Source organism: Eleutherodactylus coqui, chromosome 13 (assembly GCF_035609145.1).
Source record: "Eleutherodactylus coqui strain aEleCoq1 chromosome 13, aEleCoq1.hap1, whole genome shotgun sequence".
In the NCBI taxonomy this organism is placed as follows: Eukaryota; Metazoa; Chordata; class Amphibia; order Anura; family Eleutherodactylidae; genus Eleutherodactylus; species Eleutherodactylus coqui.
This window is the reverse complement of record NC_089849.1, coordinates 35,022,021-35,039,866: the sequence shown is the minus strand read 5'-3', so window position 1 is coordinate 35,039,866 and position 17,846 is coordinate 35,022,021. Positions and strand designations below refer to the sequence as shown.

General features: G+C 43.2%; 1 protein-coding gene across 1 annotated transcript in view; it reads right to left on the bottom strand.

Annotated features, from left to right (window-relative positions):
• Window positions 1-17,846, bottom strand: part of WNK4 (WNK lysine deficient protein kinase 4) — a 154,876-nt gene that overhangs the window by 34,441 nt on the left and 102,589 nt on the right. Inside the window, exons 5-12 of the mRNA XM_066586966.1 lie at window positions 9,507-9,595; window positions 7,739-7,958; window positions 6,367-6,724; window positions 5,387-5,526; window positions 4,817-4,893; window positions 4,049-4,190; window positions 2,326-2,442; window positions 870-1,040 (exon numbers count right to left, since the gene is read on the bottom strand). Coding sequence (XP_066443063.1) covers window positions 870-1,040; window positions 2,326-2,442; window positions 4,049-4,190; window positions 4,817-4,893; window positions 5,387-5,526; window positions 6,367-6,724; window positions 7,739-7,958; window positions 9,507-9,595 — 1,314 coding nt within the window. The remainder of the gene's footprint in view (window positions 1-869; window positions 1,041-2,325; window positions 2,443-4,048; window positions 4,191-4,816; window positions 4,894-5,386; window positions 5,527-6,366; window positions 6,725-7,738; window positions 7,959-9,506; window positions 9,596-17,846) is intronic.

Below are 17,846 nucleotides of genomic sequence, written 5' to 3'. Positions count from 1 at the left end.
TTTTTTTTTTTTTTCACTTTACAGTAAAAATAATATGTTAAAGGGGTTGTCCGGTTACTGGACAACCCCTTTTCCATAGGACTCCCTATGTGAAAATAATAAACAGACATATACGTACCCCTCAGCGGCCGCTAGGATCCAGCACTGAAGCCCGCTGCAGTCCTGGTGATTTCTTTGACAGATGACACATTCTGAGTGCCATGATGCCAGGAGTTCAAGAATGTGACACTGCAGTCTCTCATTGGCTGCAGCGGTCACCTGATTTCCTGTGGCATCATCTGTCACAACAAACCTTGGGAACACAGCGGGCTGCAACCCTGGATCTTGGCAACCGCAAAAGGTTAAGTATATCTGTTTATTTTTTTCACACAGAGGTCCTATTGAAAAGGGGTTGTCTACTAGCCGGACTTTAACTTTAGGTTACGTCACTAGTCACGTAGCGTTCACTGCCTAGGAAGGAATGACGATCTATTACTGAGACTGCGCATGCATGCTGTCTCACCACGAGAGTTCATATACTATTGGAGCGAGACCCCGCTTATGCGCAGTCTCAGCAGTAACTCGGCACTCCCTGCTAGGCTATGAACGCTACATCACTAATGACATAGCATACATTGCCTGGGAGGATGAAGACTGCAGAGAATGGACGCTTCTTCACAGGAAGCAGAAGAATTGGCTTACTGGAGGTGAAGTGACTCGGGCGACTGGAGGAGTCAGGAGAAGATTGGCGGGGAGAAGATGCGGTAAGAAGACTGACAGGGGAGGAATAGGGAAGTATAGAACTTTTTATTTATTTTTTTTAATGACAGAACCCCTTTAACATTACTTTCAAAATATTTGATAAGGCCATAGAGTCTCATGCAACATACCTGTAAATTAGGCAAAGAAGTACCACCCGGATCTGTAGTTAGCCTATCAATTTCATCTTCTCTGTCTCCATTAGCCTCTTTTTTCAGTAGAGTCTCCACACGGTGGATGATATCCTTGATCCTGTTGGTGAAGCTCTCTCTTTCAGACTGCATAATGAACTCATTGTTTACCTGGAGAAAATAAAGCAGGTCTTTGTGATAATGTACTGGAGCTCATCCCCATGTTTTTACATTTACTCTTTGTATGGTATGAATATTAAAGTGGATCACTGCTAAAAACCAATAACTTACAACTGTTCATCAACACTCTTCTACTGGTTGTATGCACAGCATTAAACTAGTTAAATGAGCAATTTATGATCCAGAGCTGCTTCATTCTGTAAATGTGGACAGGAAGTCTCAACTACAGGCAGCCATTTTACAGGAAGCAGTATCATATTGCATATGTAATAGGTCATCTGGGATTGTTGGCTTAATGGGTGCAATGAGATCATGACAGATACAGGACGTTGAAGTTTGAAATTAGTTAATATAATTTAGAGAACCCACAATTATGCTAGATGGTACCGTTTCTACAATATAATTCACCTAGATAGGCTTGTACATGTTGAGAGTCACAGTTCGACCCAAACGTAAGTATGATAAGTGTTTAGAAAGTGTTGCCAGATTTTTGTCAGTGTGGCTGCACAGTTATAGATTTGGAACTTCTATCACGTTGAAACCCTTGAGAAGTACGGAACGTTAACTTATGACAGTGACAAATGAGTCATAGAGAACATTTCAAAGCAAAGGCTGACATTTGCCCTAAGAGTGTAATTGAGACAAACAAGATATGCTGGTACTTTAAAAGCATTTATTTAACTTGGACAAGCTGACAAAACTTTCAGTTGCAACATGCGATCATCATTAGTGTATATTTGGTCATCACAACCTGCAGCTTGGAGACCACATGCGGCTCGTGAGGATATTCTTTGCAGTTCCCTCAACCACCTGGACATTGTGTGAGGTTGTACCCATGGCATACCGTTCATGAGTAGGGACAGATAGTGTAGACATCTCTGGGTTCCCTATATATCAAGATAATAGGGTCCTTTGACATCTGTTTGGCAGGTTAGAATATGAGTTAGAGACGGCTGTCTATGCATTAAGCTCTCTTCATTATAGCTTATGCAAATTGTGAAACGCTACAATGAAGAGAGCCACATGCATGGTCTACTCTCTGGAGTGCTGTTTCGGAGAGGAGATGTCCAATTCTCTGCATAAGTGGGAGTCATCGGCAGTTGAACTTGCACCCATGAGACATTTTTGACATGCTGAGTTAAATTCTCCCTGCTCCTGGCTACCAAACGTAGCAGAGAGCCTGGAAATTTCACGGGGGGCTGCGGTACGTGGTCCTTCCAAAGTTTAAAATATTATACAAAAGTGATCAGGGAATTTCTCTTACTTCATTACTTACCATAACTGCTGCAATGTCCTCGGGGTTATCGCCATCGAGGTCAAACTTGAAAGTGACCATTTTACCGTTGTAGGTCTGCAGCTGACACTCCACAACACGATCACTTTTATCTGAAATCTATAGAACGAGATAAGAAGAACTTTACTGTGGGAACCTGGTAATGATGTACTATTTAAAGTGTCTTAAGGCCCATTTAGACGCAAAGATGATTGCTCAAAATTTGCTTAAAGGGGTTGTCCCGCGCCGAAACGGGTTTTTTTTTTTTTTAACCCCCCCCCCCCCGTTCGGCGCGAGACAACCCCGATGCAGGGGTTAAAAAAACAAACCGCTCAGCGCTTACCTGAATCCCGGCGGTCCGGCGTCTTCATACTTACCTGCTGAAGATGGCCGCCGGGGTCTGCTCCCTCCGTGGACCGCAGCTCTTCTGTGCGGAACATTGCCGATTCCAGCCTCCTGATTGGCTGGAATCGGCACGTGACGGGGCGGAGCTACACGGAGCCGGCATTCTGCACGAGCGGCTCCATTGAAGGGAGCAGAAGACCCGGACTGCGCAAGCGCGGCTAATTTGGCCATCGGAGGGCGAAAATTAGTCGGCTCCATGGGAACGAGGACGCTAGCAACGGAGCAGGTAAGTAAAAAACTTTTTATAACTTCTGTATGGCTCATAATTAATGCACAATGTACATTACAAAGTGCATTAATATGGCCATACAGAAGTGTATAGACCCACTTGCTGCCGCGGGACAACCCCTTTAAATGTCAGTTTGCAGAAACTCTTAAGTAGCTACTCAGCTACTTAGTAGCTTATTAGCGTGCAAATGAAGTCTCTCGCTGAATGCAGATAACAGCTGGAGGTCTGTTATCTGCATTCAGCTTCATTGTTCTTGAGTGGGATAGCAGCTGAGAGAATACTATCAGCGCTATCCCACTGAGAACTCAGCATGCGGTCCTGATAAGACACATAGATGACTTTAAGCAGGCTTGAAGTCAGCGATGAACGAATAGTGCATGAAACGTGCACAATGGGCGTGCATTTAAATGCAGCGATCTTTGCTCAAAAGATGGCTTTTGAGCGAATTTTGAGCAATAATAGTTGTCTCTAAATGGGCCTTTACTCATATATTTCTTAGACCTTAATCATTAAGCCTTATGGTTCTGTGTAATGCATAATTTTAACTAAATTATATCATTTCTAAAGCGTTTGAACCTTTACTAAAATATTTCTGCTATGCAAGAGGTACATTAATGGACATACTAATGTTATTCTTAGTCTTTATCATGCTGATCTCCTTACATTAGAGCTTAATGGCAACATAGAATTCAGAGAGAGCCATGATAAAAACATGATTTTACTGCAACTCATGGGGAACTGAACTGGAGCTTTGCCTGGAACACCAACTAACCTAGGCCACTGCCACTGGGATAAAATCCCCATGTTTCTGGCAAACACCATTCTCTGTACAGTAGCGCACTGGCCTGGTAGCTGGCTGATCGGCAGGGGTTCAGGATGACTGACCCTACTGATCTACTATTGATGGCCTATCCTGAGGATAGGTCATCAACAGGGTAAAGCTGAACAACCTCTTGAAGCATAGAACATTGCAATAAAGAGCTGCTAAGATTTTCCGCTACACAGCTGCTTCAATTTCACAAATTTCTTAATTTACTTGTCTGTCTTACTAATACACAGTGAGCTTTATCAGGCCATTAGGTGAATACTTACATTAATTATACGTAGTCTCGACCTTGCTTTACGTCTCAAAAGTTTAGCCGGTGTCTTCTTCACAGGGGACTTGACGCTCCGTTCTCCAGCTGAGAGACCTTCGCAGCCATCACTTAGTCCTGAAGCCACATCTGATGCATAGCTGAAAAGACATTTTTACATTGTGAAGAACATGATACTAGGAAAGTGGAAGGGAGATATTCCTCATTACCAAAGCTCACAACAGGCAATGAGTTTGCAAAGTGAAATGTTTATGACAATCCAGTGCAAATTTTAAAAACAATCTTGCCCGGGATATTACTTCTTGGGCAACCTCCATTAAAAGGGGTATGCCTGGCTTGTACTATTGATGATGACCTATCCTCAGAATCAGTTAATCCCTATGGCCTGCTGTCAGTACAGTGAGGCTAGATGTCATCATCGGTGGTCAGGGCCAAACTGTAATAGACAGCTTCACTCACATGGAAATCAATGCCTTCTATTGCACTTTAGGCTCTGACTACAATACGGAGCCAGAAGTGTAATAGGAGGCATTTCTCCCATTGATTTCAATGGGAGTGAAGCCATATATCACACTTCTGGCCCTGACCACCCATGATGACATATGGCCCCACTGTACTGACAGTTGACTAGGCTGATTGACTGGGATCCTGAGCGCCGCACCTGAGCTAATCAACCAATGATGATCTATCTTGAGGATAGGTCCTCCATAGTAGAAGCCCGGAATACCCAGCTTAATTCAGATTAATTATTCCAATTTTTGCTTACCTATCTGCTGGAGAAGAGATGTCACTGGGAAGTCCAAGAGGAGGAGTGACATCTGAATTCACACTTACAGCAATGCTCTGAGAAAAGAAGACCATGAAAGATTTATACTTCACTAACAGCCTCATAATAATATAATTTTCCAGAGGCAGATATCAGGTTTCCTAAAAAAATCTAAACATTTTCATTGGCAGGGAACAAGATAATTAAATACTAGAGATGAGCGAACCTACTCGGCCATGCCCCATTTTTGCCCGAGCGCCACGATTTTCGAGTACTTCCGTACTTGAGTGAAAAGATTCGGGGGGCGCCGTGGGTGAGTGGGGGGTTGCAGCGGGGAGTGGGGGGGGGAGAGAGAGAGGGCTCCCCCCTGTTCCCTGCTGCTACCCCCCCCCCGCTCCGCCACGCCTCCCCCCGGCGCCCCCCGAATCTTTTCACCCGAGTACGGAAGTACTCAAAAATCGCTGTGCTCGATCGAGTAATTACTCGAAACGAGTATATTCGCTCATCTCTATTAAATACACTTTGATTCTAATAATCAAATAACTTCAAAGCTTTTTTTTTTCTACTTACCCCAGGAAAACATATTTCTGACTGAGTGCTTGGAGGGCTATTAGGATCTTCTTGAGAGGCATCACTTGAAGGTCTTTGGGACCCGTCTGCAGCCTCCATAAATCCAGAAGAACTGAGGTACCCATCTGTCTCACAGTCCGCTGCGCAACAGACACAACTATGTTATATAAGAATTGCTTAGCTACGGTGATTCAAGTTGAAAGTCGAAACAGACACAAAGTGAAGACCAAACATTTGACCCATGACACATTACATTGGACAATACTGTGAAGGTGACATATAGCTGCTCATAGACATTAGATAGCTGTCTACCAGTACTTGTTTGGTCAACAGCAGATATTTTGTCCGACACCTCCATACACATGGACACTCAGCTCAGCCTGTTCTGAATGTAGAGAGGGGAGAAAGCCATTGGCAGACTCTTCTGAGAACAAAAGGATTGGGCAGTTCAAATCCAACTTCCTGATCCTTACCTCTCCCAACATCTGTTGGACAAGAGTGGGGAGGCCACTATAGACATTAGACGATTGGCTGGACCCACCAAAATTGGAGATACACATCTAATGTGTATAACCACCTTGACACCATTTATCAACTTGCCTCATTCTACTGACTTTCACATGGGCCAAGAATCTCACAATTCTCGATTACCCGACGGAACAAGTTGGTTCACATTTAGACTACATTATTCATGATGAGAATCGTGCAGTCCTCGGGCACTTATCGTTCACTGTTTCACATTCCTATGGGACGATAAGTGTATGAGGCAGGGCTGTTTTTTATGCCAGCTGAAACTGAAGACAAGTGAGAACCTCACGATTCTCGCTCGTTGTGCAGTCGTTTGCCCGTGTTTAAACCGAACTATTGTTGTTCAGCTTTGTTCGTTAGAATGATTTTCTGAACGATAATGGTTCTGTCTAAACGAGGCATAAGGATAATATGCTCAGCAAACATGGTCAATACATTCATGTGTAGCTTACATGTAGCAGAAGAGTAACAAGAGTGTCTGAAGTTGAATGGATGATGCTGGTCTGCTTCTGGCTCCTCTGGTTCAGGCAGGAATGTTCCACCGCTAACTAATTCGGCAGAGTCTGAAGTTGTTGGTAGGGATGTAGGACCTGTTGTTACATCGGGAGTAATAATGGTGCTGGTGCTTTGAGGTCCTCTTAGTTGTTCAAGAAGCTTGAGAATGCTTTGCTGCTTCTCCTCCTCTTTCTTCTTCAGTTCCTCTTGGGCACGTCTCACTTTCTCTCGCTTGCGTTTTATGGCTAATACCCGATCCCGGATAGCTTTTGCCACAATTTTGTAGTCTGCTTCACACACAAAGTTGAGCACCACCTGAGAAGCACATGTAAAGTCAGAATTAATGCTTAATCTTATTGGCCTATTTTTACTAAAATATGTTGATCTATCCAATATACCCGCAAGCAATATTCCATCCACCCATCTGTCCTCCTTTTCTGTTGTCTTAGATTTTCATAAATTTGTAACATCTATAAGGATCATTTTAAAACTACCGACTTGTTAGGGTGAAACTTTGGTAGATGAGACTGGATTAAACAGATGACTGGGAGATAACGGTCATAATGGTGTTAATCACTTGCCAATGCTAATAGGGGATGCACCATTATTGCAAGTTATCCCCTATCCACAGGATAGGGAATAACTTGCTGATCTGTGGGTTCTCACCATTGAGACCCCCACCAATCCTGAGAGCAGGGTCCCTTGTCCCCCTCTTCTCGTCACTGCAAAGATGCTTCTCCCACCTGCAGTGACATCACATTCAATGGGCATGCGCTATTGGTGCTCCATTGATGGAAATACCCGAGCGCTTGCCACTCTACTATCTCTGCAGTCCCATTGAAAACTAATGAAGTAGCAGTGCGCTTGCGTGACTGTCACTCCGTTCATACTCTTCCTCACTGCAGAGGATGCAGTGAAGAGGATGAGGGGCACAGGGCCCCCATTCTTATAATTGACAGGAGTCTCAGTGGTAAGACCCCCACCGATTAGTAAGTTATCTCCTATCCTTTGGATTGGGCTAACTTGTAATTCTGCTACAGCCCTTTTAAACAATACTATTAATGAGATTGAGCTTTTCTAAGTTGTGACGTCATCAGAAACCATTCTCCTAAACAATGGGACATTTGCAAAGTTGACAACTGCTAAGGGTGAGGCCCCGTAGCAACTGCACACTGCAAAATAACAAGTGCAGTCTAATACATACAATTTATATGACGATGTTGGATGAAGTTCATTGTCCCTATACAAACACTTCACAGGTAACATGCTGCCTGTTTTAGAGGAGGGAGTATCAAATATTGGAAAATGTGTGTTTAAATTAATTCTTACCATCTCTTGGGCCACCTCTTCAGCAATATCTTTATAGAGCTCAAACAGGAACTCAATTGCATTATTATCTTTGTATTTGCCATGCAGTTTCTTAGTGTCATCCATCCTCAGCCAAAGCTTCAATGCTGGTTTAACTCCATCATCCTCCTCAGCCAGTTCAACATGGACTCCGGTGTCCTCCTGAAAGAAGGAGTGTTCCAGCAGATCCTGGATGGTATATCTGTCAAGGTTAATAGTAATTAATTGATTACATCTTGTAAGATGACAATACAAGAAGATAGATAGATAGATAGATAGATAGATAGAGCCATTAGTGTCACAACTCCCATCCTACACCTATGAAGAGACAGGGTCACCCCAGGTTCCCGACGTAGGGTCACCCTCATCAGGGTGAGCTCCCCCTCTAGACAGGCTTTCCTTACATCATTAGATTTAGGGTAAGTTCCCTCTTTTGGTTTATAACAATTTTGTGTTATCCATGTCTAAGTAGGACATAAAATTATGCCTGGCATGGATGTTACCGGAAAGTGGAGAAAGTTGCAGCCAGGGTGTCTGGCAGCAGCCTACCTCCAGGAAGAACAGAAATAACAAGCATTGAAATTCACTGTGGCCGATCCTTCATTCCCTAACATCTTATGTCAGGGAATATTTGGTAGGTCACCATACACATGCATCGGATGGTTGGTTCCACAGGTTCAGACTACCTTTCCCTAAGGTTTATCAGGGTCTTAAGTCTACAAAGTCAGTAGATGGTAGAAGCAAATAAACCAAAATCCATAGACTAAAAATAAAAAAACACATAGAACTTACATCATGTTTCCACGATAATGAGACCCTGTCTTATATTAATTTTTGCCCCAAAAGAGGCACTAGATCTTATTTTCAGGGGATGTCTTATTATACTTACCTAGCAGGCTCGATCCAGGTCCCTCTCGCTGCTCTCCGGAGCTCAAATGTGTTTCATGCAGTCCTCGACCACCCGCAGAAGATCACTTCCTGGTTACAAGATTTATAAATTTGCTGAGCCACGACATTGGCCAATTCTTAAATCCCGCCTCCACAACGCGATGGCTGTGATTAGTTCTTTATCGCTGCTCAGCGAATCAATGCAGCGCTCGATGAAGCAATCACAGCCATTGCTTCCTGGAGGCAGGATTTATGAATCCCATAACCAGGAAGTGATCTTTAGTGGGCGGCCGAGGATTGCAAGAAGCACGTCAGAGCTCCAGAGAACAGCAGGAGGAACCTGGATCAAACCTGCTTGGTAATGTATTCCTTTTTTTAATATGATGCAGCTGAGGCTTATTTTTGGGGTAGGGCTTATATTTCCAGCCTCCCTGAAAATCCCCCCAAATCATGGTAGGTCTTATTTTCAGGGTAGGTCTTATTTTCAGGGAAACAGTTTATGTTCTTGAATATTTATAAACCTAGCAACTTTCAGTCACTAGTACCATCCAATTCTGCATTGTCCGTATCTCCCCATATACACATACAGATCTCCTCAGTGTCCAAATCTGAGACAAGTATTTAGACTATGGATATACAATATTCTATTCACATCTGAGGATGGTCTAAGGTGATGCCACATAAGAGCTTTTAAGCATGAAGCAAATAAAATAATTTGCTGAAACTCACACAGAGGTTGAACTTTTGATTGCACAAGAACAACTCCCTAATCACCTCTCCGCACCTCTCCCCTAGGTTTGTGAGCTACTATTGTCCTCTGATCAGGTCAGTGTACTTACTCATCATTTTGAGGAAAGTTTACCTTTCATTCTTGTTCATGCGTATACAGCCCTCGATGATCTCCTTAAGCTCTGGGACTTTCACTTTATAGAAACTGTCTGGCTTCATGCCCTGCAAGCCATAAAAAGAAACATAATGTTAAGTCAGAAAGGTTTTTGCCAAGCAGAGTCCGGTATGGAGGATCTGAAATAGTAACAAGACGACGACCTGCAGACTGGGCACACAGAAGGAGGGTGACCATAAAACAGTGCTGGGTGCCAGGAGCTCAGGTTAAACAGTACTTGTTCTCTTCTATATATAAAGTAAGAATCCCAAAACACCATATTCTTGGCACTAAAAGTAGTACCAGTGTATTCTTGTAGCTCGTTATTTTGTAACCCTATGATAAAGATTTTGTCAAATGTTACAAGTTCCTATTGGAACGAAAACATGCAGCAAATCACTAATTTGATCTATCCATCTAATTTACCACCCATCTACCTATCTACCTACCCACCCATCTATATATTCCTCTATCTACCCATCTATCGCTAGCCTTAGCTATGTGTAATCTATGCGGTCGCACAGGGCGACAGCCACCACCTTTTGGAGGAGGTATCAGGTGAATGTAGGCTGCAGGCAATTAATCCCCCATTAGGTCTACCAGGCCAGAAGATCTTTTCATGAATCATCTTCCTCTGGCCTCCGTCTCATCCCCCCTGATGTTCCAAGGTGCTGCTGTCAGCCCATAAACACTCCCATACGACAGTTAATTAGTTCTGCTAATGTATTTATGTTATGATCTTGGTTCTGGTTTTATATTTATGTTATGAGCTTAGCTAGTACTGTATGTATGCTATAAGCTTGATTCTGGTGCCATATTTATGTTATAAACTTGGTTATGGGGCCGTATCTATGTGCTGAGTTTTGTTCTGGTGCTTGGTTCTGGTACAGTGTTTATTCACTGAACTGTCCTGGTGAGAGTGTTCTGCTATCTTGCTGCTTTCTGCAGAATACAGATAGACTGCCTATTGGTGAGCGCAAAAAAATAATTCTGTACGGGGTGCCATCTAACCTAAGGCCGGCACTAACTAACTATCCATCATCTTTGTCCACACTGTATCCAGGAACACACACTGCTATATTACATAATTAGCCTTCATATTTACCCTGCCAGTTCTCTAAACACAGATTAACCCAGAAAGACACACTGCCTCTAGAGACCCTCCTGATGAGTGCAGTTCAGGACCCTTAATCCGCTCCTCTCCACAATAATTCCCTCAGCATGTTCCATGTGAGACTCACACGGGTCTGCGTTATGTTTCATACCGCTAAATGTATATAATTAGCCGCCTATCCAAGGCAATGCGCTGTAACTTTTCAGGACCAATCAAGCTGGTTTATTGTCCTAATTAGTGCTGATGCACAAAATACAACTGCAGAAGGATGCTGGTCTTTATGTAATGCATGGCAGCTCAAACATAAACCGACAGGGGGAATCTTAGGGATTGTATCATTAAGAATAATGGTGTTACCTGTAGCTCTATTATTTACCTTCAAGGGTTCTCAAAGTAGCAGCTACTTATTCTGCACAGTATGAATACAAGTAGTGATTTATTCCATTTATGACCTGTTGCGTTACGTTAGATCCCTTGAAAAACGGATTCATCGTAGCTTCTGTTATAAATGAGTCTCGTGTGACGCAGAGCGTTAAGGCAGCAAAAATGCAGTCCTAAGCTCTTGCTCACGACCTGAAGGTTGCGAGTTCAATCCCCGCTTGGTTCAGGTAGCTGGCTCAAGGTTGACTCAGCCTTCCATCCATCTGAGGTCGGTAAAATGAGTACCCAGCTTGCTGGGGGGTAATAAATAATTACATGGATGCCATGACGCTACTGTGATCGCCATTAACTACATTAGGGGTGCATTTACACATACAGTAGCTGATTTGCTGTGGATTTTGGTGTAGATCTGCAGCAGGTTTCACCCCTTTGTTTTGAAATCAGATCCGCGCTAAAATTTGCGACAAATTCTGCACCAAATCAGTTATGTGTGAACAAAACCCTTAAAGTGCATTTAATTGGTAAATTAAAATTAATTAGATTTCCATTATCAATACTTCTGTTACGTAACTCATTACAGTTTGTATTTCACCCTCCTAAATCTTCTAGAATGAAAACATCACATATTTCCAGATCCCTGACGTTCGTTTCGCGCCCCGAGTCATAACATCCCAAAATGGTATAAAGGAAAGGAAAAATAAATGAAATCCAATGTTTTCAATAAAGTAAAAACCTGGAAACACAACCTGTCCCAGCTACAAGAGGATTAGGCTGGAGTGAACCTTCCAGCCTGGAAATGTGTTATGACACCAAATCTGGAACATCATGGCGCTAACTTTAATGTCACTGGAAATAAAGCAAGAAATTCTAAAAGTAGGAACTATTAATACAACTTTTAACTGATTTCAGAGTAAATACAAAGTGAGTCATAAGTTTTCATACATAAAAAATTGTTTCCATGTTGCATCGTTGGTGACTGTGGTCTTATGGAGTGGTCTCAACCAATTTACTCGAGGCACATAGGCACCATGGTCTACTAGGACATGAATCACCCAATGGAACACTTTCAAAATGCAACTTTGTACATAAAACCAGATTTGTGATTAAACTGACAGCAATTATTTTCCCTATGTATGAAGATTTTTGCACAATAAAGATGGCCATACATACCCAGTAACAGCCGACTCTTCGGTAAAATATTTGGGGCTTCCATTTGAGGAAGTAAAAGTGGCCACACACACATTAGATTAATGTTGGCCGTACTCACGTGTTTCAGTTTGACAGGCTGTTGGACTTTAACATGCCCGATCCCTATCTTTTTAAAGGAGATAAGCCAGTGTGTTCTCTGTGGTATAAGGTACCTTTACACAGAACAACTAACGTAGCGTTCAGATAGTTGCTCAGAAAACGAATTGAAGCATATGAACGACACTCTTTCATTTGCCTTTACACAGAGCGTTGATTGTTCATTAGTTGTTTGCCAAGATATGCAAATTTGTTCACAAGTCATTCGAATATGAACGACCGTGACTTTGCTCTGGCCGACTTTTGATCAACTAGCAACTATTCTTCGATGAACTGAAATGAAGCAACCAGTAACTGATCAATCGTCACCCTGTCGGTGGCCATATTTATACTCAATGACTATAATTTGAATTTGCTCTTTCGAGTAATTATTTGGACAACAGTCACCCCGTGTAAAGGTACCTCTACTGCCCATTGAGCCGAGTGTGCATTTGCATAGGGGTCGGGTCAGAAGAAATAGCCATCTAAGTGTACAGTTTGCCTTATAACTCTAACTAATTTGTCTCAGTTGTCTGAATGAAGAAACTTTTTATATTGCCTGGTTATTGGCCAGGAAGTTTGCTTGACCATTGGGCCGTATGAAAGGATCAATAAACAGTGATCAGCTGACGAATGAGCGAACACTTGTAAGTTGGCCGATCATTCATTTTAAGTAAGTGTAATAGGGGAGGTTGATACCATTCTGTATTGAGTGTTGTTTTACTCCAAATCTTGAACCTTTAATAGGGGGCAGGAATGGAAGAGCGAGTTTGAGCAGAAGAGTGAGCAGGAAGTAGTAGTAGAGAGTAAGAAGGATGTACCCAAAATGAGTCTTTCCTATGAGCAAAGCAGTGTGCCATTGGTCATTAGGATGAAAGCCCCCCCCCCCCCCCCCCCTGGTGATTGAGACACCAAGTCAAAACCATGTGAACTGTAATACCCAGTGATGTCAGAGTGACAGGTATAGTCTGTTAAACTGGTTCCTCCACCCACTCCCCTCCATTATCATTATTACCTGTGCCGTAGACACAGAGACTATATTCTTGTTCTGAACAAGGTCCATATCGTTTCTTGCAATGGCCTTGCTTCCTGGTTTTGTGACCTATTCCCGGACCCTCCGATGTACACAAAACAACTGGGCTTATCTCCGTACACAGCCACCCACTGCACTGGGAACTGAACTGCTTACAGCCCCCTTGCCTGCTAAAGAGGATAAACAGCCCCCCACATGTGAAGGTGAAAAAGGAAGCGAAACTTTGGGCCAGTACTTTCCCTGGAAGTTTGAACATGTAGCCCCTGCTTCTCCTGGCCAACCACATAGGCATGAAAATGCTCACTCGTTGGATGCACATCTCTCTGTGTAAATGCAGCCCACCAAATAAAGCTGTATGGGGATGAACGATCAGTTGACCCATGATAGCTGATGGAGATGAGCGATAATATTAATGATCATTTATCCCCATAACAGTAATCCTCTGCCATATGTGAATGCTTTGTGAAGCAGCGCTTGCAACATCGGGCCTATTCTTGGAAAATTCCAAGAAAAAAATCTAGTCTCACACTTTGCAAAGTTGCAGGAAAACGTGGATTGACAAGACTTGGACTTCAAAGTCCCAGCTCAGGGCAAGTGAACGGGCGCTTTACGCAACATTAAACTGCAATTCTTCTATCAGAAACAAGATTGTCCTAAGAAAACTTTAAAATGTTAGCGTAGAGGGCATTATATAAACAAGAATAGTCCTAAGGCTAGTGACAAGCCTTGACCTCTAAATTCTATGCACCTTACTTGGCCTCAGATAATTCGGAGAACAGCACAGTCAGTCCAGTCCCTGTAAACAATATTTTTTAGCTCTCTCTATGGTTTGTTTTCTCTGGCAAGCCAACGCTCAGAATGAATGCGCAGCTTGTGCTGCCTCGGTTAATAGAGTGGTTCATGGATTTTGGAGCAGGAGATCATTGGTGAGTGGGAGGGAGTGTCAAGAGCTGCCTACTTGTTGATGCAGGAGACCATAACAGAGACATCAGTCTACCTACGCCTAACAAAAGTGGTGTTACGGATTTTACATAGATCAGTAACCGGATAAATAAAAGAGCATGGGCCTCAAAATGTCGTATATGTACTTCGTACAAGAGGCACATAGGGAATATATACTTTTTGGTTACATCAAGCCTTAAAAGATACTGCATGTATTGTATAGTAATAGTCTATTGTATTATCAGAATTTAAAGGCGGAGGTTCCAGTAACTTTACTAATGCTATTCTTTAACCCTCATTATAGGCATCTAAAACGGAATCATTCGAAAAATGAACTTCTGGGGTTTCCGCCATCTACTAACTCACCTAATCCTGATATTTGCATTTCAGTGTGTTGTACTAGTATGGTATAACTACTAGGCACCATGCCTGCTATCTTGAGGGCATTTTTGAATCTGATCTTCCCTTTACTCCTTATATTCAATCACTTGCGCAATCATGTCGCCTGACTTCAAAAACATATCTGGAATCTTCCCTTTTCTCACTGTGGAACAATCAAAAACTCTTATAGCCTGGATTCTTTCTTGGCTTGATTACTGTAACTCACTACTGATCGGTCTTTCTGTCATTAAACTCTCCCCTCGCCAATCTATAGTGAAAGTTGCAGCCAGGTTCATCCTTTTGCCCAGCAGTTACACTGATGCCTCCACCCTGTGCCAGTCACTACACTGATGTCTCCACCCTGTGCCAGTCACTACACTGATGCCTCCACCCTGTGCCAGTCACTACACTGATGTCTCCACCCTGTGCCAGTCACTACACCGATGCCTTCAACCTGTGCCAGTCACTACACTGATGCCTCCAACCTGTGCCAGTCACTACACTGATGCCTCCACCATGTGCCAGTCACTACACCGATGCCTTCAACCTGTGCCAGTCACTACACTTATGCCTCCACCCTGTGCCAGTCACTACACTAATGCCTCCACCCTGTGCCAGTCACTACACCGATGCCTCCAACCTGTGCCAGTCACTACACCGATGCCTCCAACCTGTGCCAGTCACTACACCGATGCCTGGGTAGTGGAGCAGAAAGTGTTCAGCTTCCTGCAACGTCGCTCTCATAGTCATTTGTATGCATGTCTTTGAGACATGGATACAATTGATTTCAAAGAATGAGGATCAGATTGATCCCACCCAGCGGCATAACTTGAAGATTCTTGTCCCCAATGCAAAATCTGTAATGGGGCCCCCAACTATAATGCTTTATTCATAGTACTGGGCTCCCTATATGGAAAAGAGACGCCTTATGGGCCCCCTAAGGCTCCTGGGCCCGGGTGCAACCGCATCCTCTACACCCCCCTCCCACCTGTGAGTGGGTCCCACAAGACTCATTGGGTATTGACGCTGGCCCAGTCTACGATTCTGTACTATGTTGTAAATGTATGATAGCAAGCAGCTGGTATTTGCATATTAATAGTATGAATGAAAAGGCTGTATACAGAATAATATTAGTCAGCCTTACAGCAGTTCCTGTCAAAGATATCTTTCTTTCCAGGAAAAATGATCATTTCATATAGAATTAAGTTTGCCACACATCTGAAGCTACGAGCTCCGGCACGCTTCAACGGGCCCTTAGGGTTCAGCACTTCTTGGAATCAAATTGCACTGATTTCCATAACGTAAAGATGTAAGAATCCTCCATTTATTAGAAGCATCATTTATTTTGGTATTTGAGCCTTTGTGATTAATGGAGAGAGTTATTGTATATCTGGAAGGCATTTCTTGTAATACCTGTATTTTACCAAGAAAATAGCATATTTCATCTCTTATGGCTGATTGACATGACGTGGTTTACATAAGAGGCACTGGCGGCCCTGTGTTAATCCCTAGAGCACGAGGACATATGACAAATGCCCCTGGTGCCACGGGTAAGACTGTGTGCGTGACAAAAAGTCAGATGGATACACTGGATAACTCCAGCAATGCAACAATACAGATAGATTCTCAAGCCCTATTAACTCCATGAACCTGGAATATTAGGTATCAACCCAGGTTAGCTACTGACTGGACAGTCCTCATAATGAGGAGGATAGGGAGGCCTTTTGCTGTCTCCATTATGGGGACTAACGTGTATTTGTCCGGGTAATGTACATGCCATTAGGGGAGGCACCAGACGGGTGAAGACTGGGGGCAATCACCCCACTTAGGTCCATAAGGTCAGATGATCTTCTTCCATTGTCTTGCTGAGCTACACGAGTCATTCTCCTCCTGGCTAGGTCTCACCTCTGGTGTTCTGAGGTACCACCATCAGCCCAATGGTGTCCCACAACACAGTTGTTTAGTTCTGCTACTGTATTTATGTACTAAGCTTGGTTCTGGTGCTGTATACATGTACTGAGCTTGGTTCTGTATTTATATTATGAGCGTGATCTAGCAGTGTATACATGTACTGAGGTTAGTTCTTGCTGTCTTTATGTTACGAGTAGAGATGAGCGAGCATACTTGCTAAGGCAAACTACTCGAGCGAGTAGTGCCTTATGCGAGTACGTGCCCGCTCGTCTCTAAAGATTCGGGGGCCGGCGGGGGAGAGCGGGGAGGAACGGGGCGAGATCTCTCTCTCACTCTCTCCCCCCCCCCCCGCTGCCCCCTGCTCACTCCCGCAACTTACCACTCTCCCCCGCCGGCACCCGAATCTTTAGAGACGAGCAGTCAGGTACTCTACTAAGGCACTACTCGCTCGAGTAGTTTGCCTTAGCGAGTATTGTTGTTGAGCTGTATTAATGTTATGAGTTTTGTTCTGGGTCTGCATTCATGCACAAAGCTTGGTTATGCTGTTTTATCTATATTATGAACTTGGTTCTGGTGTTGCATTTATGTTAGCAGCTTGCCTCTGGTGCTGTATAAATGTTATGAGCTTTATGCTGGTATTGTATCTATGTAGGGAGTTTGATTAGTGCTGTATTTATGTACTAAGCTAGGTTCTGGTGCTGTATAAATGTTATGAGTTTGGTTCTAGTATTGTGTCCATGTACTGAGGTTGTTTTTTTGCCGTATTTATGGTAGGAACTTGGTTTTGGTGCTCTATTTATGTTATGAAAAAGTATTTATTTACTGAGCTGCCCTGGTATGGGTATGCTGCTATCTTTCTATATTCTGCCCAAGCAGAATACAAGCAGACTGCTTACAAGTGCGATATATATTTATTTTTCTTATGACGGGGGATGGGGGGACCAAAAAAAAAAAAAAACACGCAAGTCCGGCACTGACCATACAACATTGTTAATACGTTAACCCCATACACTATGCTTTTCAAGTAAATTAATAAAAGTAAATGTTTGGTGTTTACCAGATTTATAATAGTTTCATCTAGAATACAAAGTAGCACAAATAAGTATTACATCACTCAAAAGTTGCTGTTATTATCATGGTTGCATCAGGCAGCACATTCAATGTCGCACTATATAGCCACAATCAGGGGCGTAACTATAGGGAATGTGGTTGCACCCGGGCCCAGGAGCCTTAGGGGGCCCATAAGGCCTCTCTTCTCCATATAGGGAGCCCA